At 42.2% G+C, this 26292-nt stretch overlaps 1 protein-coding gene across 1 annotated transcript in view; it reads right to left on the bottom strand.

Moving 5' to 3' along the window:
* The window catches only part of FBXW8 (F-box and WD repeat domain containing 8), a 113818-nt gene that overhangs the window by 9019 nt on the left and 78507 nt on the right, over positions 1-26292 (bottom strand). Inside the window, exon 8 of the mRNA XM_081287984.1 lies at positions 10007-10134. Within this exon, the coding sequence (XP_081144110.1) occupies positions 10007-10134 (128 nt within the window). The remainder of the gene's footprint in view (positions 1-10006; positions 10135-26292) is intronic.

The following is a 26292-nucleotide window of genomic DNA, read 5'->3' as shown; positions in this document are numbered from 1 at the left end:
AGATGCTATCCTTCCTCCATTGCATGCTTTTAGCCCCTTTATAGAATATAAAATAGTTGTAATTTTGTGGATTGGTTTCTGTGTCCTTTATTCTGTACCATTGATCCACCCGCCTATTTTGGTACCAGTACCATGCTGTTTTTGTTACTATCGCTCTGCAATATAGTTTGAAATCTGGTATCGCTATACTGCCTGATTCACACTTCCTGCTTAGAATTAGCAGGACTCTTAAGTCCTAGGCTTACTCCCAGCTGGGGACTGAAGAGTACCAAGGTTCCTTCTTTTAAAAAAAGCCCTACAAAACTTCTATATTATGTGAAGATATTAAAATTAAATTAAATTCATGAGATTAGAGCATCTGGATTAGAGGACAAATTTGGAGAGATTACCAAGAAGGGAGCACAAGGGATAAAGAGATGGAAAATGTGAATGAGGAGTTGAGATGTGAAGGATAGAAGGGGTGGAGCCACACAAGTCCCAACTAAGTTCCAGAAGAGCAGAGACTGTAAGGCAAAGAAGCAGCCCTCAAAGAGTTAATGGCTGCTGTTTTCCCAGGAGTAAGTCATACACACTGATACTGAAGTAATCAGAATAAACTGAAATACATCCCCCAAAGGATGCTTTTTAAAAGTGAGAAAAAACAAAGCTCTTCAAAGCACCCTGAGGGGGGAACATTACCTATTAAGGATGAGAATCAGGCTGACAGGAAAAACTAGAAAGGACATTAAAGTCACTGATTTGAATGACTGGATGTGGGTGGCACAATCAGCCAGGACATCCAATGAATGCTGGTTGAGCAATTCGGGGCATCCCTATGCTAGTTCACATGGGGCGTGAGAGACAGGCAGATCTACATCACCAACAGGCGCAGCCTCCAGTATGCTCCCCTCCCCACCCTGAATGAGCGTACTGGGGGGACACACACCTATGCCACTGTAAGGATGACACCTGGAGGACAACGGTCAACTGAGGAGGCTGACTATGCTGGCCAGGAAAAGGGGTGCATAGAAGACTGACCTCCTCAATGCCACTTTGTGCTTTTAAATTCAACTTGAAAGTTCATGCTGTTTATAAGCAACTAAAAATTCTGGAAGGACATACTGGAAATGTTAATGGCAGTTATCCTGGAGAAGAGGTGTGGCAGTGGAAGAATGAGAGCCACAAAGAGGCTTCTGCTTTTGATTCTTGACACTGTCATGTGGTTTAAAAAAACAAGAACTCATCCACAACCAGGAGGGAACCAGGTCTTCGAGGGTTCTAGTTATGCGCAGTCTCTGTTCTTGACATTATGCATATACCTTATATACACCCTCATTTGTATGTTGTGTGTCATAATGTTTAATAATTAATTTCTTAGGTAATGTTAAGTGGAAGCAGGATGTTGAAAAAAATATGGTCTTAGAGCCAGAGGCAGAGGCATTACTTCGTGTCTAGCCATGAGGAAGCAGTGGGGGTGCAGACCACTAGGGGCCTCCCGCTGTGGGATGCCATTCAGTCTGCTCAGTCTGTGTCTCCGATGGAGGATCTGGGACTAGAAAGACCAGAGAGAGCTTGAAGTATGCTTTGAAAACAAAGATCCTTCTCTCTCTTCAGCTTCAGGGACACCCATCTCTGTGCTTGTGCAGGTAGGAGGACTAAGACTTTAGGGGCGAAGAAGGACAAGCAAAAGTGCTGGGTGAGAGGCCCGCTTCTGGACCACAGTGGGACCCTGCTAAGGATGGGGGGGGGGGCATTTAGCCCAGTACTTCTCAGTGTGTGTTTGGTTACTAAGGGTCTATTTTTGGTGTGGTGATTTTCATAAAGAGCTCCTCTGTTGAATATTTATACTCCATAATTTACAGTTTGGCTGTTAAGGAGACAAAGGCAAACACAAATTTGGTCCAGAAGTTCAAAGTTTGCCATCTGTTTTCCTATTGTATTTAGACACCAGCATGGACGGCTCCAAACAAAATAAACAAATGCACCAAAAGATACAGCAGCAGTGTCTTTGATATCACCCAGGAAAACAACAGTGGGCCAAAACAGACTTGAACTTCTCCCTACAGGAAAAAAGTAGTATTTTCTCTAACAACTCCTTAGAGGGACATCACTCTGGCTTCTTGTCCGCAAAAATAGCACACACCTCGGTGTACTGAGTCCACCCAAGCCATCAAATTCACATTAAGAAGCAGGTATCGGCCTCGAACATCTGACAGCGTGCAGCACCAAGTTGAAATGCAGCGAACCTTGGCACAGTCTGCAACCTCAGCGTTCAAATCGAACACTTGCCGCTGGGAAACAGGTAGCACAGCAAATGGGCACAAAGATATGCCAGGACAACCGATTCCAGGGACAAAAAGAAGCCAACAGTAGATACTGCAAACCTCTATCTAGCGAGTATTTCATCAACTTTGCCCACTGAAAAGAAAAATAATTGGTCGGAAAGCTGTAATTGTATTATGTTTAATATTCATGGTTGGGCTGGAGGACTGTTCCAACACTCCCTCTCTGCAGCCCCTCTCTAATGAAAATCACACCATAGGAGCCGGCGCTAGCCCGCCAATTAAAACAAAAGACACCAGAACCTTCCAAAGACTCCAGCAGAGGAGCATCCATCTGATGGGCAGGAAAACGTGCTGGAACTGAGAGGGAGGCACGCTCTGGTTGGTCCTGTGTTAAGAGCTTTGAATAACTTATTATAACACTTGCAGATGGAGCGAATGTGATGCTGATGCCCCACTTGCGCACTCTCAAGCAGCAGGCGGCGGACCACAAGCCACCACAACTTTCTATTTGTCAGGCAGGAAGGAAGCTGAGAGGCTCTTTAATTGGGGGCCACAAGTCAGGGCTCACTTCCTATTGGTCTGGATTAAATAGTCCCATATGATAATAAGGTAAATTGTTTATTTGGTGGCAAGGCTGAAGCCTACTCAGACTCTGGCTCAGCAGTTTCATTAAGAAGGACCCGACCTTCTGCTATATTTCCATCCAGAAAATAGAGGAAATAAACAACAAAGCATTAAAACAGGCTCTTTTGCTTATGACCAAATTAACTGAGAAAACTGGTGTATATTTTTTAAAAAGAAATCAATACATGATTCTGTTTGATCTTACTGAACCTGAGCTATTAAAAGAGGATTTTAAAATATAACCTTACATACCAAAATCAATGGTTTTATCTGCACAGCACTTATGATGGCCTTCAATGAAATGATTCATTTTAAATAGCGCCTAGAAGAGTACGTATTTTCAGGCTGACCTGCCCAATTTTTTCCGACTAGGCTAGTGCTTTCTGTGTTTTAAAGCTGGGTCTCTGATGTTTAGAGTTCTCTATATACAGAACATAAAATCAGCATTGTCAAGAATAACATGTCATGTGGACAGGTCCCTGAACTTTTCTGGACCTTCATTTCCTTAGATGGTCTTGAAGAACTCTGTTAATCCTCAAATTCTGTGACCCATGACAAGCCGGCCCAAGATACTGCCTGTGGCAATGAGGGTCATGGATGTCATGTCAAAACAATAAGGCACATGATCCCAAGTTGGAAGCACTGCCATTTTTTAAATTTTAAAACTTTTATGACTATTTTTTAAATTTTAAAACTTTTATGACTATTTTGTATATCCATGTTGTACATAAAGACTCTAAAACAAGTTTTTGACTTTCATTTACAACGATGCTGTGCAGCATGCCTGACATTTGGAAGCTTACTGTGTAATAAGTAGTATATTAAAATCAAAAACTGTACATAATCAAGGCAGTGTGGTGCTGGCAAATGTGGACATAGCTCAATGGAACAGAAATGAGAGTTTAGAATAAACCTTTAAATTTGTGGTCAAACTTTCAAGAATAGGGGCTAAGAAAATTCAATGGGAAGAACAGTTTTCAACAAATGGTGCTAGACCAGTTAGATGTCCACATGCAAGAGAATGAGGAGGAACCCCTGCCCCACACCTGCTACAGAACTGCACACCTGAGAGTAAGAGCCAGAACTACGAACAAACACAGCAGCAAATCTTTGTGACCCTAGGTTAATGACACCAAAGCCCAAGGAACAAAAAAATAGATCAAGCTTCATCAATATTAAAAACTTCTGTGCTCAAGAAAGAGGAAAGAAAGACAGCCCACAGAATGAGAACATTTGCAAATCATATATCTGACAAAGGATTTGTATCTAGAAAAAAATATGTAAACAACTCAACAATTTAAAAAAAATAATTCAGCTAAAAATGGATTTGAATAGACAACTCTCCAAAGAAGAGGGATAGACAACTCTCCAAAGAAGAGACACGAACGGGCAATAAGCACCTGAAAGAATGTCCAACACCACTAGCATAGGGGAGCCACATCAAAACCACAAGGAGGCAGCACTTCACACTCATTAGGACGACTCCAGACAACAACATTAAGTGCTGGTGAGGATAGAGAAAACGGAGTCTGCTTACAGTGTTGGCAGGTGTCTAAAATGGTGTGGCCACTTTAGAAGAGAGTCTGCTAATTTATCAATAGTGAAACGTGGAGTTACCATACACTTCAAGTCCACTCCCAGGTATACAGAGCAAAGAGTATCGAAAACATGTCCACATGAACTCTTAAAAATGAATATGGTAACAGCAGTAAACATAATAACCAAAAGGTGTAAACAACCCAAATGTCCATTAACTAATGAATGGATAAGCAAAATGTGGTCTAACTAAACAGTGGGATATTATTTGGCCATAAAAAGGAATGATGTGCTGGTACATGCTATAAACTGGGCTTCTCTTGAAAACAGCATGCTGAGCAGGAAGCTAATCGTAAAAGATCATATACCATTCCTTGTACAAAATGTCCAGGAAAGAAAAATCCATGCAGAAACAGATGAGACTAGTGGTTGCTCAGAGCTGCAGGCGTTGGGGGAGATGGGCAGTGATGCTAATGGGTACAGGGTTTCTGTGAACATGTTTCAAAATTGATGGTGCTGATGGCTGCCTACCTTGTGAACTCACAAAACCCACTATTTGGTGCTATTTAAATCTCTGAATTATATGGTATGTTAATTCTATCTGAATACTAGGAGAGGAGAGTGTGGGATCTGTTGGTTCAACGAATGTTGCCTTAAGCAAGTAACAGCTTTCACTCTGATCAAAGCCCTTAGCGCCAACTTTTGCTCTAGTAAGCTCCATCCTAGATCCCTGCTTTCACTGGGAGAAGGAGCAGATCACAGATGAGAAGACTGAGGGCCAGAGAATAGGAAGGCATTTCATTTAACACAGCCCTTGCCTGTCAACTACTTGTTTATTTAAATCATTTACAAGAAAGTGGGAGTCCTGATTCTGGCCAAGACAGAGTGAGCCCACCACTGCTCAACCCATGGAGGAAAAACAAACACCTGTGGCTGCTAGGAACAAACTCAAGCCCCCGGACTGTGAAGGAGAGTCACAGCGGGGGCACAGCTGGCATGGGAGGTGTTCCCCAACCTTGCCCGATCTCCTGCTGCTTGCCCTGAGTAGCTCCCACAGGAAAACCATGTGGCGCAGCAGGAGCTAAAATTCCAACAGAAACTACATCTTTCTGACTACAGGAACCAACCAAAGGGGCCCCTGAAGTCCACAAGAGGAGGGTGGGAGTGTTTATGGGGTTTCTTATGCTCTTTTATGGCTTTGCCGCAAGCACAGTCCCCAGTCAGAGTGGGGTGGTGGGGTGATGCAGGCAGGGAAAACTCTTACAGAAACCCTGTCTTCTGATTATAGGACCAGGGAAAGGAGCCCCTGAGGACTGGAAAGCTTAAGGACCAGGAGAAAAGGAAACTGAAAAAGCAGATTCCATAATCTTGTTCGAGAACCACGTGAGTCCCAGTCTTATTCCTGAGCATCCAGGACAGACCCAAGGTGTATCCGTGAAGCCTGTAAGACCTCAACTAAGATTAAACCACTGCCAAGCCTCAAACGAACCCCTACATAGCAATGTCCAAGACCAACAAAAACCACAGAGCAAAGGTTCTGGAAATTGAGCTGACATTGAATTCACCACCACACACAATATGTGCAGTCTGAACCTAATTGGGGTGACTGCCTATTAAAAAAAATTCTCCAGAGGATTATGTAACAGGATCCAAAATATGCAACATTCACAATGTCCAGAATACAATTCAAAATACCTGACACATCACACACAAAAAGAAACAGGAAAATGTAATCCACTTTCAAAGGAAAAAACAAGTAACAGATGTCAACCTAAGGTAACCAAGACTTGGGGAATCATAACTTAAAAGCCCCTACTATAACCCTATTCCATAACAGTAAAATGAGTAAAAGTGACACTCTCAGTAGAGAAATGGCAAGATGAAAAAAGAACCAAATGGAAGTTTTGAATCAGAAAATACAAAATCTGAAATAAAATCTCTCTGGATGGGCTTGACAGCAGAATGAAGATGACAGAGGAAACAATCAGTGACCCTGAGGATGACCAGTAGAAATCATAAACTCTGAAGAACAGAGGGCAGTGTGGGAAAGCAAATGAGCAGAGCGATGGTGACCTGCTGGGCAAGATCAAAAGATCTCACACTCATCACTCAAGTTCCTGAAGGAGAATTTTTATTTGAGAAAGAAATTAGTGCAGAGAAACTACAGGAGAAAATAATAATTGAAAGCTTTCCAAATTTGGTGGAAGACATAAATTTATAGACCCTAAATCTCAATGAATCCCAAACAGAGTTCAAACTAAAATCACAATTACCACCACCAAAGTGATCTATTTGTTCTTGGTACCCATTCAAGCTTCTAATAAATATCCTAATTCCTAAGGTATTAATTCATTTTTGCCTTCAGTGAATAAATATATATGTTCACACCAGGGGTTGTAAAAAGGACCACTATCTTACGTAATGTTTGAAAATGCTGTCAGCTGTTCGTGATGCCACTGGAATGACATGCCCTGGTTTCACAGATGTGAACGTGCTAGGATCAATATAGACAGACAAACAGTGTTAGACACCATCGAATCCAAGACAGACACTGTGGTCAATAGCCAGACACACTGTCTGCTTGACATCTAACAGCCCGCACCTGCAAGAAAAGATGCACTATGCCTTTGGAAAAACTCACTTCTCCTGGCTGATAACACTGCAGACTCACACCGCCTGCCCTCCTCATGGTGCAGGTCTTCTCTCCCAGCAAGAAAAAAAAGCACAATCTAACAGCGACTCAGTTTCAGCCCAATCACTCTCTTACCCTCCCCATCAGACTCTATTTACCCTGTGCTTTCTTTCTGGAAAGGGTGATAGGCTTAAATTAAAAATGAAGAAATAACTAGCCTATTTCCCCTCCCTACCCCCAAAACAAAAACAAACAACAACAACAAATTTATAAAACCCCATCCAAGTTTTGTAAACTACTCAAACTGCTTTTCTTACTTTTAAAGAATGACTTTCTTTAGTTTTGCCTTAACCACAGACAGTTTTATGTATCTCTAGAGTCCATTTCATTCTCAAGTTCTTTACACAGTACTAAGAGAATGCAGAGGCAATTAGATTTTTAAATAAAACAGGGAGGTTCCAGGGGTTCTGAAAATCACATCAGTCACTAGTGACAGCCAAGGACATAGTTCTCACAGCATCTGATCCTTGTTCCTTCTGAAATAAAACACGAGCACTGGAACTTTGGTGTGCATGTCCATTGAGATCTTAAACCTGTAGAGATCTTAAGCCTCTACCACCTTTAGAAGACGCATTCCTTCCTTTTTACAAATGTACAATTTTTATTTGAAAACAAAGTACTTTTTAAAAAAATTTTTTTAGTTATAGGAGGACACAATGCTTTTATTTTATTTATCAATTTTTATGTGGTGCTGAGAATCGAGCTAGGTAAGTGCTCCACCACTGAGCCTCAGCCCTAGCCCCAAAACAAAGTATTTTTTTTTGAGAGAGAGAGAGAGAGAGAGGGCTGGGGTTGTGGCTCAAGCGGTAGCACGCTTGCCTGGCGTGCGTGCGGCCCGAGTTCGATCCTCAGCACCACATACAAACAAGGATGTTGTGTCCGCCGAAAACTAAAAAATAAATAATAAAATTCTTTTTAGTATTTGGCGGACACAACATCCTTGTTTGTATGTGGTGCTGAGGATCAAACCTGGGCTGCACGCACGCCAGGCGAGCGCACTACCGCTTGAGCCACATCTCCAGCCCAAAACAAAGTATTTTTAATCCTGTATTTCAAGTGCTTGTTGAAGACTTAAGATTCTGATTCATAGCGCTTTCTTACATGTGAAGGCCAGCCCCTGATGCAGGGCAGTGGTCAAACAGCCCTAGGACTGGCCCTGTCTAAATGCTGCGCTGGATACCCAGTCCAAGTTCTTAGTCACCATTCTTTTTCATCCCTAGGGACAGAGGGATTTTTTTTTTTTTTAATGCAACACCAGTTTACTAACGAAATTTATTTAGCATGGTCAGATTTGAGCTTCAAACTGACCAGAGAGGCCTTTCATACTATACATGTGACTCTTCTTCTGGCAGTGGATGCATGATAAGGCAGCTTTACCAGGTACACGAAGGACTCCTGACTGACAAGCTGATGTGCAGCTCACCATGGTCAGGACAGTCTGCTTTCACCATTTTCTTGGAGCTAACTGAGCTACACTATGCACAAGCAGAGGTCTCTTCTCTGCAATACCATTTGGGTTTCCCGTGAGTCTCACTGTGGCTCAACACCTAAATGCTCACACTGCAAACAAATCTGGGGCTTAATCTACAATCCCAAGCCTTTCCATTTGGATGTCCCCAAAAGCCCTCTATATTTGCTCTTTTGAAAACAAGTAGCTACTTGGTTCCTGTGTGAAGATTCTATGAGATAGCTTGGAGCAATCTGATTTGTTTCATTTGCTGAGCCACGTGTAGGGGCTACTTAACAAGACTAGATTTTAAAGAGAAAAACTGGACACACACTGAACTCAAGAGTTCAATGCTTAAGCATCAAAATATCAACCCCTTTCAGAGACCTTGAGAAAAACAAAATGACAAGAATATGGTTTTCCAATGAAGCGTACACACATCATTTTTTGCTCTAAACTGGAGGTGGGAAACTAGATGGGTGAAGGTTGGGAACTGAAAATATTATTTAATAAAATAATTATTTTTGCAAGCTATTGCACTGGTGGTACAGAGGTCTGTGATTTGACAAGGAGGAGCGCCTGCCTCATGAGCTGATGCCCACCACTGAGCAGCCCACCACCTGCAGCCCGGGGCCGGGCCCAGGGGAGGGGCACCAGCAGACCCTGGCCTCCAGCCACACTACCTCTCTTCAGGGTACTGGATCAGACACAGCAGATAACCAGCCAAAAAAAAAAAAAAAAAAAAAAAAGGCTGAAAGAAAAGGAAAAGAAAGGACAGGGGGGAGAGGGAGCGGGGAACAGGAAAAACCTAAAATTTGGACTCAGAGGGTCTTTCAAACACTTTAATCCTTTCGTGCTGATGGTTCCTGGAGCGTCCGGGGCTGGCACTGGACCCGTTACCAGGAAAATCCGACTCTCTAAGCCAATGTGTTAAAGAGAAGGCTGCTAATCAGCTAAATAGAAACTGGAATCTGTTCACATCAAGTCTCTTTTCTCCCCCATCACCAGAGGGACACCATAGTGCTCTGAAACACACTCTTGACATCATTTGGCAGGCAACCCTGTTTTGTTGAACATGATTCATCCCTTAGGTTATTGTTTTTAATATTAGAAAGTGAGCTTTTAAATGCCAAAGAAATTTTGCAGCAGGGGGACAAAGGATATTCCAAGTGGTCTTGCTGGACCTTCCACCAACTGTGTCCACCAACTGGCTGAAAAGAAAGCCGTCCCACGGTGCTTCAAAAATGAAGCAGAGGCGAAGTGAGATCCAACTATTACCTAATACAAACCTGGGGTCTCTGTCAAGACCATGGATCTGATGGGTCAGAACTCAGGTGGGCAAAGCTACAGGGTGAGAACAGAAGAGTGAGAGCACACACCAACCGCCACCCTGGAGGCTGGGGGCCAGGCCTCTGCCAAAACTGCAGTCCAACTCAAACCTACCTCCTATCCATGTTGCCACTGACCATAAGGTTGGGAGGGCTGTCCCTGAGGTTGACACAAGTGAAGTCACCGAGTGTGTTACCCAGCTTTGAGAGGCAGCGTTCAGCTTCCAGGCTGTACACGAGGATCTGAAAGAGGAAGAAAAACATGCGGGTACTCAGTGCCTCAGATCACATCCCTTCACCACTGTTCAGGGCATGAGCATTCCACTCAGGTCCTGTTGAAGAAGGTGGTTTGCTGCTTCATCTCCTGACCACTTTCAGGTTATTCAAAGGAGAGGGGTAGGGCCAATAGAAAAAACAACAGGAAATGCAAAGAAAAGAAGAGAGGAAAATCCAAAGAGTAGCTCAGGCCAAGTGCAAATTCATGGGACAGAGAGAGAAATGCCAAGTGGGAACATTAGGAATCCTAATTTTAGATATTCTGTGCATGGAAGGCAGGTGCTCCACCACTAAGCTATATCCCCAGCCCACGTTTCCCAATTCTTCAACAGCAAATGAAGGACGGAAACTAAGGGTCATAGATTGCTTCTGATTTAGAAGTAATGGGAACTTGAACAAGTGATGGGGAAGCTTGCAGGGATCCAGCTTGGGTTCTCTTCCTGTACTTGCACCACATAAGGTAAAAGCATGGACGGTACAAGCATCAGGAGGATGAAGCCTGTACTTAACCCTCAGATGGTTCCTTTGGACTGAACTGCAAACCCAAACCCAAACCTTCTTCCAACTCCCCCTTGTTGCTTTGGGGAGCTCTCTTTTGTAAGGTATGGAAGCAAATAAGAAGATGCCTGAGCTCTCTAGACAGGGCATCTGTCATTCTGGAACACTTCTGTGCCTTCTCCCCTGCAAAGTTGGGGTGGGATAGGGGTAAAGGATGATTCACAAGAATCTCCCCCAAAGATCAAGTCTTTTGCTTAAACAACAACAACAACAAACCTTAGCAATTCAATTCAACTTAATTTGACAAACATTAAATGCTAAATATAGATCACTGTGGCAGGTGCTGGGGACACAGTCCTTGCCCCAAAATTCAGTTCAAAAGCTGCCTCACTAATGTGAACACATACCAACTTCTGACCATACTATCTATTCTGTTAATAATGTGGTAAATATTTTAAAATCAATCACCAAACTCAAAAGTTTTAATTGTATTCTTTCGTATAGAAATTCTCCTGTCAGCAACACATGGAAATGACATGCTCTTTTCTTGTTAACCTATACATTTATCACTTACCCATGTGCAGATTTTTATGTTGGTATTGAGAAGTTAATAATAAATTAAATAGTCTCCACTTTGACAACCATCAATTTCATTGTCAGCACACATTTCTAACAAGCTACTCTTTGGAAATTCCTGATAGTTGAAATATCACCACAATACTAATTAACCATTGCTAACAGCATTTAGAAGGAGAGATGACAATTTCAGAATTCAAAATGCCTTCTTAATCCATAAAGACTAGAGAATAAACTAAAATGCAGTTAAAAACAAGTTTATGACTCAGAAAAAATTAACAATTCTAAAATAACCAAAATAAGATTATTATTCCATATAAGAACATAGAAATAATTCTATCTAGAAATTTTTTATCTTTAGCAAATAACCAAAAATCAGATAAAATCAACTCCTGAAGTGAATGAAAAAAATTAAAAACAGCAACCTGGTGGTGTGTATTAATTCTGTGAGTATTTCAAAATGACCAAAAGAAGTTTTTCCCACTGGTAACTGGGGATTAAAACCAGGAGTTCTTTACCACTGAGCTATATCCCAACCCTTTCTAAATTTTTTTATTTTGAGACAAGACCTTGCTAAGTTGCCCAGGCTGGCCACAAATTTGCATTCCTGACTCGGCCTCAGCATGTGCTGCCATGCCTGGCTCCTAATAGAGATTTCTTCCCCCTAACATTTCTTTGTATTAAAAACACAAAGAAATGATAAATGTCTGAACTGAAGGATATGCCATTACTCTGATTTAATCATTATACATTGTATACGTGAACTGAAATGCCACACTGTACCCCATAAATATGTACAACAACTATGTTTCAATTAAAAATATGTATAATTAAGGCTGGGGATATAGCTCAGTTGGTAGAGTGCTTGCCTTGTATGCACAAGGCCCTGGGTTCAATCCCCAGCACCACACACACACACACAAATATGTATAATTAAAAGAAGCAATACTCATCAACAGAGTTTTCGATATTTTGGAATAATTTTGTTTTTAAAACACTTCAACTTCCATAGCAGGAAGGTGGGTCTTCAGTCAGTAAAATAAACAAGGTAAATGCAAGCCTGGAAATCTGATATGGAGTCAATTCATATGTCTTTACTTTTTCTAGAAGTTTTTTTTTTTTTGACAAGTGGATGAATCATCTCTGAGTGATTCAAAAAGACTCTCTGCAAATTCATCATGAAAACATCTAAGTCAGCAGTCAAGAGTCAAGCATTTTCTAAAATGTTCAATAATTCAAGGAATCAGAACTACCCGAAGAGTACCTTTATCATTGCGTTTAGTTAAAGACCACAGAGATTAGAAAACACATTACCGTCTCAAAGGCGGTTCTTCCACGTTACAAGTCCCTTAACGACCTTTACCATGGCTCCCTCCCTCCCTCCACACTCTCTCTCTTTTAATAAGGTTGAGCAAATGGGACTTCATTTTATCTGACTACCACAGACTAGTGAGATTAATTATTCATGCTCGCACTCTCTCTTGTTAAGACCATGCATTAGACTAATTTTTCTCTTTATTGCCCTAGTTGGGTGCATCTCAACCCATCTCACTTGACTCATTCTCAGGGTGTACAGATATGCTGAAAAGAAGAAAAAAGCTACCCAGACCTCCCCAATCTTGAAGAAAGCGCTGTGCTGGTGGCCACCAAGTCAACAGATATTGTTGGGGATTTTTTTCTTTTAAGTACCAAGTGTATATTATGGGAGGACTTAAGCAGTGATCACAGAGCAAATTTTTTACTGGCATCAGATGTTTCTTTAAGGATTATCCAAACAGGGCTGGGGTGGTGGCTCAGTGGTAGGGCACTTGCCTAGCATGTGTGAGGCACTGGGTTCGATCCTCGGTACCACATATAAATAAATAAAATAAAGGTCCAACCACAACTAAAAAAAGAAAAGGAAAAAAAAAGAATTATCCAAAACAGCTAAACCATGCTGAGACTGGTGTTACCTACAGGAAATGCAGAATGTCATCACAGACCCTGGGCATGTTTCCTTGCTCTCTGGCTTCCACTAGACCTAGAAGGCACAGTGTGGTTGAAAGCATTGTCTTCAGAAGGAACTTGGGCAGAAATTCCTCTATTTATGGTGTTTTTCCCCTTAGAGATCTTGAATTATTTCTGATAAATCCCAGCCTTAGAAACTTAACTTTCAATTTTTATCAATTATTCTTATTTCTCTGAAATCTATTTCTAAATTTCTTTTTCTGATTTCAAATATGCTACATCTTGAATCAAATTCTAACATAACAGAATTACTTAATAAAACAAAGTGGCAGTCTTTTGTATATCCATCTCTCAGGGAAAACCACTTTTAACAGTTTGGTATATATACTTTTAGACTTTTATATATCAATGTTGTATATCTCTCTTTTTTATATGTGTCCAAAAACTTTCTTCTCTGCACGGATTATTATTTTACAATTTGTTTTTTCACTTGTCAGCAACTACAGTCAGATCTTATTTTAAATGGCTACACAGAATTTCTCTCGGCATATATAATTCTATATTAGTGAATATTTGGGTTGTTTCTGAATTTTTAAGATAAAACACATATAATGCTATAATTCATTCAACAGCAAGTCAAAAATATTTCTTAGTCACTTTTTATGCAATACGCACTGGAATGAACAGGGATGGCAGATGACGTGCAGGAGCTTCAGTCTGCTGCCAGATGAAAGAGTCTGCGCCTCTGCCAGCTGCTGCCGGCCACCAGCTGTCCTGCTCCTCTATACCCAGGACCACCTCTCTGTGGAGACCCACTGACCCACCGAATAGTTGTATCCTAGCAGCTGGTGCCTCAAGCAGCAGGGGCAGTACACTCAGAAGGGAGGCAACAACCCGAGGCCCAACATCTGGGAAGCATCAGCAGCTGTCCTGAGCGGGCCCGCATCCTCCCTATGTGACCTGGATCCTCTGGGGTGCCCAGATGTTACTTTCCAAACCGTAATGGAAAGGGATGGGAAATGGCCACTATCATTGTAATGGGGTAAGTCCAAGGCAGGCCAGTTCCTTCTTCACTCAGCAAGAAGGGGGTTTGGCACTGCAAACTCTTCCTAAATCTGGGACTGACATTACCCTCAAAAGTGAATATGAGCACTTGCATCCAGAAGAAATTATGGAGCCCTGTCAGCCTAGAATTCTGATGAACAAAGAAGGGAACTCCGTGCATGTTTTTTTTCAAGTTTACCAAAATAGTGAAAGGCATTAGACCTACAACCAGCCAGCACCAAGTAGCACCAAGACCACCTCAGAACCCCAGCACAGCCTCTCCAAGCAGGTCAGGAGTGGGCAGGTGACTTCCTCATGAGACTGAAGCATTTTAAAAGCTTTGCGAATTAAATTTGTCCACTATCATTTTATAAAAGGAAGTAACAAAGCCAAAGGTCAGGAGACACTGGATGAACTGAAGCAGAACAGAGGCTAAAAGGCAGAGGAAGAAGACCTGATGGACAGCCTTAGAGACAACATGGTCTACCTCTCTTCCTTTCTGCTCCCTGAAAGCTCTCCTCCATCACTACCACATATATTTTGCTCTTCTGGGGGGAAAAGTCATGATCAGAAGCCAAATTCTGGAGCACAGAGCCAGTAAACCTCATGTTCTCTTTTCCCACCCACGCAAGTGTACTCTGTGCTCTCTTCTTGAAGAAGCCCTCAGCACGCAGAGTTCTCCCCTCTTGTCAGGGTGGGAGGTATTTACTGTCTACATGCTTCATCTGGTGTTCTCACGGGGCCATCTTGAACCATGCATTATCTTCTTCCAAGTCTTAAAACATGGAGGATGGGAGAGTCCCCAAGGAGACTCTGAAGTTAGGTCAGGTGCAGCTCTGTTACAAACACTGCACCACACACTGGAGAACATTCTACAAGACTTAAGACTCTAAGTAACTCCTTTGGAGTGGAACTCCTATCATTCATTCATTCCTGCAGCATGCAGCAAGGGCCCAGGATGTGCCAGGTACTATATTAGTTACACCTTCTCTGCATCTTGTTAAGTACTTGCATTGGCATTTGGAGATAACTGGGACTCCATACCAGCCAAACACCGAAATCACCCTCAGTTAGGAACCCAATAAAGATTAACATTCTTTTTAATGCTTAACACATTTTTCCATGCCCAGATATTTGGCTTGTACAAAGAAACTGCTTCACCCTTCCCCAAAGAGAGGGAGGCTGCACAGATACCTGGTCATCATATCTACATTCTAGGAAACTGAAACTGCATCCAGTCCCGAGATTCCACTGCTTACAAGATGGCAAACTAACATGCCTAGAAAACAACGCTGAAAAACAGGATACGATTCTACCTGTTATCAGACAGGCCTTCAGACATTCTGTTTAACTCATAAGAAATTAAGGAAATTCAGAGGAGCCAAAAGTGACGAGAGCACTGAAAATCAGAAAGGTGAGTGAACGTTAGGCCAGGGACGCATACCAGTGTCAGGAGCCCGAACAGCTGGTGAAATGGAAGACCAAGGGTCTGGCCAACACAAAGGAAAATGTTCTCCATAAAGCCTAGCCTTTTTAGGCACTTAGATAAAAGCAAGCAAGGAGGAAAAAAAAAAAATCTATCTACTGGTGGAGAGAGCTCACCTTATGGAAATCTGTCCACCTCAGCTTCAGCTCAGGGTGGACAAAACTCAAGCTGTGATCACATGTGTGCCCTCACATGAGTTCAGGCGGAATTCACACCATCTGCATGGCCAGGAGAACCCAAGCCTAGTGATTCAAGTATTTTCAGTTCAGTGATATGGTTCCAGTACCTGGCAGAATCTTCTCAGGAGGACAACCTCCACCCAGACCTCTTAGAGACCTATAAATCAAGATCAGCCAAAGATTAGCTCACAGTTAAAAAAAAAAATTCCGAAACCAGAAAAAAGCAATTTATCCTAAGTGAGAGAAACAAAACCAAGCTCAATTAGGGTTGGGGTTGTGGCTCAGAGGTAGACTGCTCGCCTAGCATGCGTGAGGCACTGGGTTCGAACCTCAACACCACATGAAAATAAAATAATGTGTCCACCTATAACTAAAAAATAAATATTTAAAAAACAAGCTCAATTAGACTTCCAAGCATATTAGGTATTTTTCAAATAAAGAACAAAACAAGCATGTCAAAAATGTTGATAGATAAAAGAGGGAGAGAATGTAACTTAGCAAAACTTATTAAGTAGGTTTCAAAAACAAATCATAGAAATTACAGTCAATGGATGATATAAACAAGAAGAAGGATGAGTCCAAGAGGGAATCTGTGAACTGAAGACTGATATGAGGAATTACCCAGAATGAAACAGAGAGAGATGGAAAAGAGGAGCAAGCAGTGTCCAGCACTCATCTGACCTGAGCTCCAGAGAGAAATGAGAGGAAATTTCAACAGGAAAAATGGCTGGGAATTTTCTGCAATGGAAAGGAAGGAAACACAAGAAATTTATCTTCCAAAGAAGATAAATTAAAAATAAATCCATACCTAGAGACACTGGGGTAAAATCACAGAAAACTAAAAACAAAGAGATAATATTAAAAGCATCAAGAGGAAGAAAAAAATCCTAAAAGGGTCTGAGAGGTATGCTGGCAGCCACCTTCTCAGCAGCACAACCAGTGTCTTCAAAAGACTAAGGGAGGGCTGGGGATACAGCTCAGTTGGCTGAGTGCTTGCCTTGCATGCACAAGGCCCTGGGTTCAATCCCCAGCACCAAAAAAAAAAAAAAAAAAAAAAAAAAAGACTAAGGGAAAGTATCTGTGAACCTGAACTATAAAAGACAGGAAGATTACCTTTTAAAGATGAAATAAAAATGTTTTTGGATTAAAACACTGAGAGCACTTGAGGCCAACAGATCCTCACTAAAACAACAACAACCACCACCTTCCAAAGGAAGTACTTTTGGGAAACAGAAAACAATTCCAGAAAAACATTCTGATGTGCTGGAAGGAGTACTGAACAGACTCAAGTAAATGTGCTAGAAGTAGACAAATCCTGGCTCCTTCCAACAAAAATAACACATAACACTGGTTTGGGGGTTCAGCAGAGTAAACACTCTCCAGTCTCTAGTCATTGTTCCAAGCAATCAAACACCATAAACAACAACGAAAATACTATAAAACAAGGAAAATGTACCATGATCACAAAGATGGCAGACACACAGGGCATGCTTCATGTTCACACCATACTGTGTGAATGAACACTTCTCTGGATACCTGCACCATGCCTTGCACACGAGAGGGACTCAGTATACAACTGATAAAAGAATGCACAGATGCATAAGCCCTGCACACCTGTGTGGACCTGTCCAGTACAGGCAGGTGCCACACTGCCTTGTAGTAAAGACAGGCTTCACGAATACAAATGGAATGTTAAGTCAATCAGCTGTCCACCAGTGGCAAGGCATGGAGCTGCTTCCTGAGTTGCAAGTAAAGTTTCATTCCAGTCTTGAAGTATGAGACTAGGAACACTCATCTAAAAAAAAAAGTACAAAACATATAAAAGATAAAGGCCTATAAATCTTTGGGGTAGAATCTACTCATGTAAACCACTAAAAGTGAGATTCTAATTCAATGTAACTATGATCCAGAGAAATGTGAAATTTAACTACAAAAAATGCAGTATCTATGTATCAGTGCTCACACAGAAAGCTAAGTGAAAGCTTCTGTAAATTCACAGATGAGCTAAGATTTTAAAAAAGGGATGAGAAAGATGGACAATTGAGGAGGGAGAGGGAGCTAGTGAGAAAAGAGTAAATCATACACAAAACAGCCAATAAAAAAATAAAAAAGCAGTTAATATACATGAATAATGGATGTCTGATTTAAAAGCAGTTTACTCCGATATGATGTAATTTTTGACAATCAGCCAGAGAGACTATTTTGTAAGTCCTTGCCAGAGATAAGTCATAGTGTGAGGCTTGGTAACACGGCCATATCTGTGAACATGTGGAAAATGACTTTCACCACCGTCCCAAAGGTGACTTTCTGTTGGCAAACAGAACCTCGCCTCTCAGGTGCACTTAGCAGCAGCGACCAGCAAGATGCAAGTACTGAAGAGCTGGCTCCCTGAATGAGCACAGGTCCCTGAAACGTGCCCCCCAACAGTTTCCATGACATGCTTCTGGCACAGCACACACACACTCAGCACAGAGGGAGGAGCAGCCTGGGCTGCTTTCATGTGTAAGTTTTAATTGGAGTGACAAGCCCACAAGGCCAAGATATTTCAGGGACGAGACGGTGCTGCTGAGTGTCGCCAGGCTCTGGGTAGGCCAGGCCTGTATGAGCTCCCCACCACGTGCCAGTGCACCTGCAGCCCCCGCTGTTCCAGGACTGGACTCTTCCCGGGGAGGCAGTGCCAATCATGCAGGCTGTGCCAAATGCAGGCTTTGTGATGTGGGCAGATGTCTACAAAGGACCAGAGCAAAGCTGAACCAACACCTATTGTGACCTAAGCCTGAAAGGAACCTAGGGAGCAAAAGTGTTCCCAGGGGAAAACCAGGCAAAAGTCACCCAGACATCTCTCAACTGCCTCCCTCCCCACTTCGTCTCTACCATGCAGAAGGTGCAGGGCCCATAAAGGAAGCCAGCTCTGCTTTGCGGAGTGAGCAGAATGCGGCTCTGCTTTGCTTCAGAGATCTCTTTAGTCTCTGTCCCAGTGCTAGGAAAGGATAAGAGCTGTGACCACAGAGAACTGGTGGACAGTTACATAAATGAAGAGGGGTGCCCACTGCCCGAGTGGTGGGTCAAGGAGGAGATAATGACTATGCATCTGCACATTCTCCTCTCATACTCTCACCGCGCCTTGTAATAAGGAGCGCATGCAGTCTCCAAACACTCTACAATTACCCACGTTTATACAGTCCCCAGGAGAAAGAGTTATTATTAAATCTATGCTTTGGGAGAAAACTGGCTGTAAACTATGACATGAATTCTTTAAAATTTAAAGGAGCTTAAACATTATTTTAAAATGAAAATATTACAAGTGAGCTGCTTATAATATAAAACTACCTGTAAGTCTACAGACTTAATTAACACAGGATATTAAACCAGCTTGGTTATCAATTTTCTTTTGATTTGAATAGTGACTTCTAGCTTAGCCCCAAGTGAGGTGGACAAAGGCTTGGAAGAGGGTAGGCAGGCAGAATGTTACTAAGGCCAGATCACTGAAATAAATGACAGTTTGAAGGGGGGGGGCCTAAAAATTGCAGTATATAACCAGAGCCTTTGGTGTATGACAGATAGTCCACCCCTAAAGTCTCCTCACCCCTGAGGCCTGGCCACCTTTAATCACATGACATAGTATACCATGGCATCACTGAGAGCTGCTTGACAGTGTTTGATACATACTGTTCATAACATCCAGCCTTTCACTCAAATTCTCTCCAAATATCACTCCATTTGAATCTCAAACCACCAACAGGGAGACAGAAAAATACTATTATCTTCATTTTATGCATTAAGAAACTGCATAAAACTGAGGCTTCAATAATTTTAAATAACTTGCCCCAAATCACACAGGTAACAAGGCAGCCACAGCAGCCCGAGGCACAGCCCAGGGGTCTCAGTCCTGTATCAGTGTACTCTCATATCTTTTCCCAATTCCTGTCAAAAATGGTTATTAATAGCGGCTGATATTCACAAAGTTCTCCTACATGCTCGACCCTGTAATAATGCACCATCTATCTGACCCCCACAATTCTATAAGGTGAGTGAAAGATTTCACTTGTTGTACCTACAACGAAGTGAAGCTAGAGAGAGGGCAAACCTTTACCCAGCTCTCAAGTTCTGGAACCAGGACTGAAACCTGGACAGGTGGCCTTCAAAGCCTGTGCTTTTTAAATCTCCACCACAGACTGCTCAAAAGGTGGTCCAGAGCAGCAGCCACAGCAGCTATGGGCACACCGCAGACTACAGTTCTCAGGCCCTGCCCAAACACACTGAATCAGAAGCTCTGGGTGGGCCGATGATCCCTATTTTAATCCTGTGGATTCTTATGTTCCCTAATGTGTGAAAACCTCTTCAAACCTTTGGGGCTGAAAAAGAGTTGCAGGCACAGGAGAGCTTAGTGTTACTCAGCTCTAACTGCCCACTTCCTGCCTCCTGACTGCTGCCGTCTGGTTAGGCCACAATGCCAGGCAGTAACCACAACATCCAAGTGTGAAGTGCAGGTCCTGTGTACTGCAAAAGCTCAGACAGGGCATCTCGGAACAGCTGGTGAGGTTCTTCTAGTAGGTGGGACTCTGGATGGGAGGGAAAGAGGGACTGCTACTGTAGTCCCTGGAAGGGAATGAGCACAGCACACTCACACTGCACCTCCCTGGCTAGATCAAGGGCTCACCTTGCAAATGAAAGGCTGGGAGCCAACAGGGGGCCTCGGCCCCCCAGGGTTTTGAAGGCCACACTGAAGGCAGACGTAAGGGTCTAACCATAGTCCTCAGCATGTGGCCATAACTTCAATAAAACCTAAAATGGGCACAAGGCAAAGCACTTGAGCCCATGAGCAAAGACCAGGAAAGGGGGAAAGGGCACAGCAAGTGAGGGAGGGGGCTCACAGAAGGAATGCTACTCAGGAAGTATTTTTTTTTTCATGTCATTTCCAATATGCATTTTAAAACTTATTGTGAAGGTGAGAAAAGAGTTCACAAACCAAGTGCAGAGGCCACCTGTAGGTAGAGTAGGTAGAGCCTAGGCCAGAGTCCTAACCTGCAAAGATCTAAAGAAAGCTGGGTTTAGAATTGGGGTCAGGCCCAGTCAATTGTCCCTTGTTGTAGGCACAGTTCCTGAGCAGGACCCAGGAGTGGTGACTGGAAGCCGGATCACTGCACAGCTGCTCTGGCCTGGGACACACCTCCTAAGACTTGACGCCTCATTTTTACAAACTGTAACCCTCTTCCTCCTCTGGAGTTCCCAGCTTGGAATGTGATCAATGGAATGTAGGCTGACCTGGCGCTTTCCTTTGTCTGTCTACAAGGGGTTTGCCCTGGAAATTAAGAAGACACCAAGGGAATGCTTTGAAGAGTAACTTTGCATCCATTAGAAGGACTCATCTCTAAGACTCAATAATTGATGTTACTTACAAAGGCCACTCTCTAACACAGTGCCTTATACAGAAGACTGAAGTGTTGGGTAAATTAATAAATCATATTCATCTATGCACTGGATTAAAAGCAAAGTTCTCTATAATATTGTGTTAGTCTAGTTTAAAGTGCTATGTGAATTTGGAAACAGTGAACTATTTTCTGTGGGACTGAAATTCGAACTCATATAGGCCATTTCTGTGGGCCCCTTTCTGTTCCTCTCTTCCAAAACAACATCATCGGCTGCAACTGTCTGAATGTGTGGGAAGCACACAGCCCGCTCTATGGCAGTACTGTTTTCACTTTGGTGATAAAGACAAACCATGGCTAATGGAGAATCACACTGGTTTTTAACACTAATAAACCTAGTTGCTGGCTGGGCAATATTTACTCTGTGATTCTTCTGGCACAAAAAACCCAAAGCCATCTCCATCTGTGCAGGTCAAATAAATGCAACAGTCAACTTGCAGTTTACATCCTCCAGTGAATGAGGGATGGTGCAACAGGAAGGAACTTTCACATTAATAACCAGGGAAGCCATTAGAAAAATTGGGCCCTAAATAAAAGTTTAACTGAAAATCCAAATGAGAAGAAAGGCAATGAACATCATAAATACACTTCAAATGTAATGGTTTTATAAACTTGCTCAGAGCCTCAAGAATACTAATTAGTTTCTTTAAAAATTAGAAAATTATACAAACATCACTGGCATACAAAAACTACACTAGTGTGAGTGCAGACAGGAGACATCTGGGACATGGTGCCAGCCTCTCCAGGAAGGCTTCTCGTTACAAAGGCTTCCGCACCTCACCATGAGTCAGCGGTTCCCGTTCATTACTGCACTTGTTCTGCCTGGAAGCTAAACTGGCCCAATCCTTTCTATTCTGAGCGCATCTTTTCAAAACAATCCTCAGGAAAATGAATCCTGTGAAGACACGGGGACTGCTATCGCTACAAGCATGGCTCCCACACCTGCTCAAGGTTACCAATGCCCCAGCCGGCCCGGACCCCGGGCTGCCTTTCCACACGGAGCTCCCTCTGGTGGGCCTGCTGCTTTCATCTGCACTGCCCTGCCACAGGCTTTGCCTGACAACTAAGCAACCCCATAAGTGGTAGGCGTGGGAGATGAGGGAGGAGAGTACAGAGCCCCAGCCACGTGCAAGGCACATTACTTACAAAGGTAGGTGTTGTCCCGGTTTCCAAATGGGAAACTGAATGAGTAACTTGCCTGAGGTTTGTCTGACTCCAAAATCCTTCCTTGGTGTCCCCAGTGGTGATCTGACTACCTTACCTGTAGCTGACTGTTAACTTTCCCTGTACATACTTTTTATAACTTTGTCACTCCCTTCCAGACCACTAGAGATCCAAAAGCACTCTTAGTTTCTCTAAAAAGTGATAACATTCTAAGAAATACTTTCTGCAGAAAAACCTGCCATGGTTTTATTGAATATCAGACCCTCACAGGCCTCTAAGCTGGAAGACTTTTTGCTCTGTCTTGAGAAATCCTACAGATCTATGGAGGTGCTTCATGGTTTTCACTATAAGTGAGGAGAATTACATTTATTATTATTCATTATAAGCAACATACCTGCAATGATATCAATTATGGATATCATTTTAATATTAAAACATGCACAAAAACATTTCAATGTTTATTTATACAATTTTTTATCACTACAGAATTCACCAAGTTCATTGAGAAGGTCTTAGGAACATCCATCCATCCCAATCTGGAGAAAACCACCTTTATATTGCTAAGTCACACTCAAGAACCACAAGGGGTGTAATCCATGAGACAGATGTCATATTTCATTCATCTCTACGTCCAGCACCAACTAGACATTTAGCACAGAGCAAGTGCTCAGTCAGTAATTCTTAACAACGATATAACCTTAACAATGGATTCTTTTGATTGTATCACTCATGGTCTCCATGAGCTATTTTTCTAAACTTCTTCAAGAAGGAAATAGAGTTTTAAAGATTGAAAGTGAGCAATAAAATTTAAATAAGATATTCATTTTATGAACTTTCAACTTTATAACTATTCATCCTGCTTGTAAAATACCATTGTTATTCTCCTCTGGAATGGAATCTTGAACAAAAGACAAGATGGCTCTCCTACTCTGGAGTAGGTATGAGAGAACAAGGCCACAACCTGAGCACTGTGCTTCGGACTCCAAAGGCTCCCCAGACAAATATTTCAACTCATGCCTAGTGCAGGCAACCAATCTGGGGTCCTTCGTGTCCGTGGTCGGGGAATGATTATCATAAGAAACGTTAGCAATTATTTTCCAGTGTGATGTAAGCTGAGGCAGCAGCGCCAAGCAAGCGTCCTTGTCAAACACAGTCCAGCCTTCTGGATGACTTCACTCACATTTTCCTGATTAGGATGCATGCCACGTGCTGCTTAATACAATCTGCCATCAAATGCCAAGTACTTCAGAACTAAATTAGAAAATACGTCCAAATACATAGAATGATGCTAAGAGCCCTAAGTGGATCTCGCTTTGCCTTTATGAGGCATGAGACTCATCGTCAACATAATGCTCTTCAAGGAAGCAATTCTCTCTTCTAACCCTCTACCTCTGAGAGCAAAATTTAATTCAGGCAACAAAAGAATTAATAAAGATGATATGCTATCATAAATATGGTTTCATAAATGAAAGTATTTTTGACAGATTCAGTAACTATGAGACACACACACACAAAATTTAAAGGGATGTTTGGGTACAAAGGACCACATTAACAGAGTTCACAATGCTCGTTGCAATGCAGCATGACGAAGAGATGGAGCCAGAGTTAACTACTGTTACATTAGTTTTCTTTTACAATCACATGCCCTCAGCAACAGCTACCTTTAAGGTCATTTATACACTGAAGTCTGAGAATCCAAGAAGGCAACTTCAAAACTTAACTATCAGGCTGGGGCCGGAGCTCAATGGAAGAGCACTTGCCTAGCATGTGTACGGCACTGGGTTTGATTCTCAGTACCACATATAAATAAATGAATAAAGTAAAGAGCTCCATTAACAATTTTAAAAAATAAATTTAAAAAACACTATCAGGGAAGGAGGGGACAGGGCTAAAGAGTGACAGTGATCAAATTATATTGTCATATTGTGCACATATACAAATGTGTAATAACAAATTCCATCAATATATGCAAGTATAATGCACCAATAAAAAATGAAAAAACAACAACTATTTTTGCCTAAAAGTAAAAGACTTTCAAGCAGTACTTTTCAACAATACCACTTACTTACAAGACACAGGAACTGATGATAAATACCAGTTTCCTGTCCAACCATTCTTGCCAGCATCAACATGACCCTTAGAGAAGAAACAGAAGCAATGGACTCCACAACCCATTTCAGAAGCCCTGAACTACTCAGGATCCTCCAGCAGTAGATGAGTTCAGCACTATATCACAGGGAACAGGAAAAGGTGAAACCACTTAATCACCAACCAAAGAATCCAGGAATGTGGGTGCTGGACAGGGGACCAAAGACCCAAATGTCCAACCTCGATTTATAGGGGAGAGATTACCATCTTAAAAGAATCATAGACTCCCTCAAAGACACTGAATACACCAGCAAGGGACATGCATCAGAGTGTAGCTTTTCCCACTGTAAGAGCAGCCTGATAGGACTGTCAGACCTGCTGCACTGATTCCAGGTGAAGCCAGGTGGTCTAGTCATTCCTCTGAAAAACAGAGCTGCAAAATAATTACACAAAGGACAAGACAAGTCACATCTCAGCACATCCTTCCTGGCCTCATATTATTGTGATCCTTCTATGAAGCCAAAAGGAGGAAAGGTATCAAGGAACTGCCAGGGGAATGGGATGCATTGCCACCCACCAGTCTCCAACATATAACTTCTGTGGAGGGTAACAGCTGTCAGAATTACCAAGGCACACATCCCTTTGACCAAGCCAGTCTCCTCTGAGGAATTAATCCTGCAAATGCATTCATATAGACCAAGTGTTGCCTGCAATACAAAAGACTGGGAACAATCAAACATTCACCAAAGTGGAGCTAGCCAGATTCACCAAGGCACCTCCATAAGGTGCAATACTATGATGTTCCCCCGCAACAAAGAAAAGAACACCAAGAAGTTCCGTGTTTCACTGCATAATCAATCGTTGCCACTGCATTAAAGCATATTTACAGGTATTCCTTGCATCCTAATCTTGTACCAAAGACAATTTAGTAATAAATGATTTTAAAGTAATATCATCACAGGGCTGGGGTTGTGGCTCAGTGGCAGAGCATTTGCCTAGCATATGTGAGGCACTGGGGTCGATTCTCAACACTGCATATAAATAAATGAATAAAATAAAGGTTCATCAACATTTAAAATATATATTTTTTAAAAAAGTAATATCACAGTTTTTTTAAAGCTTTACATAATGGTCACACCTCACTTCTTTGGAAAAAAAATTTGGCATAAAATCTGTGATGATGATGATGCAGTAAAATACAGTTCTTTATTATCTCCAGAGATGGGGTACAAGGAAAAGCAAGGTGCAAAACAAACATACAGTATTTTTACCATTCACATTTTTTAAAAGGGAGAGTTCACATAGAGTAGAGTACCCAGGAGTACATGAACCACCTCTGCAAGGATACACAAGGAGCTGCCAGAAGTGATCTGGCTCTGGGAGGAGAAACTGGGAGGCAGGCTGAAAGCAGTGGGAAGGAGCCTGCCCATAGCACACCCTTCCCCTCCTGTCTTCTGGTTTCTGAATCAGAAGGTTGCATCACTTACTTTTTAAAAAAGACATTTAAAAATCTGATATTTAAAGAAAGGGCAAAAATAACAGCCATTTTTATCTATGACTTTATGTAGCCAACGAAAATGCTGGCAAACCCAAGTGTGGCCCCTTAATTCTGACCCCTGAAATCCAAGTGTGGGAACTCCTGCCCCAAGGGCAAACCCAGACTGCAGAGCACTAATTTAGCCTTTTCCACTGAGCTGGAGAGGACCAAAACCCA

The sequence above is a fragment of the Spermophilus citellus genome (genome assembly GCF_964194105.1).
Source record: "Spermophilus citellus genome assembly, chromosome: 3".
Taxonomy (NCBI): Eukaryota; Metazoa; Chordata; class Mammalia; order Rodentia; family Sciuridae; genus Spermophilus; species Spermophilus citellus.
The sequence above is the reverse complement of the archived record's forward strand: the minus strand, read 5'-3'. Positions and strand labels throughout refer to the sequence as shown.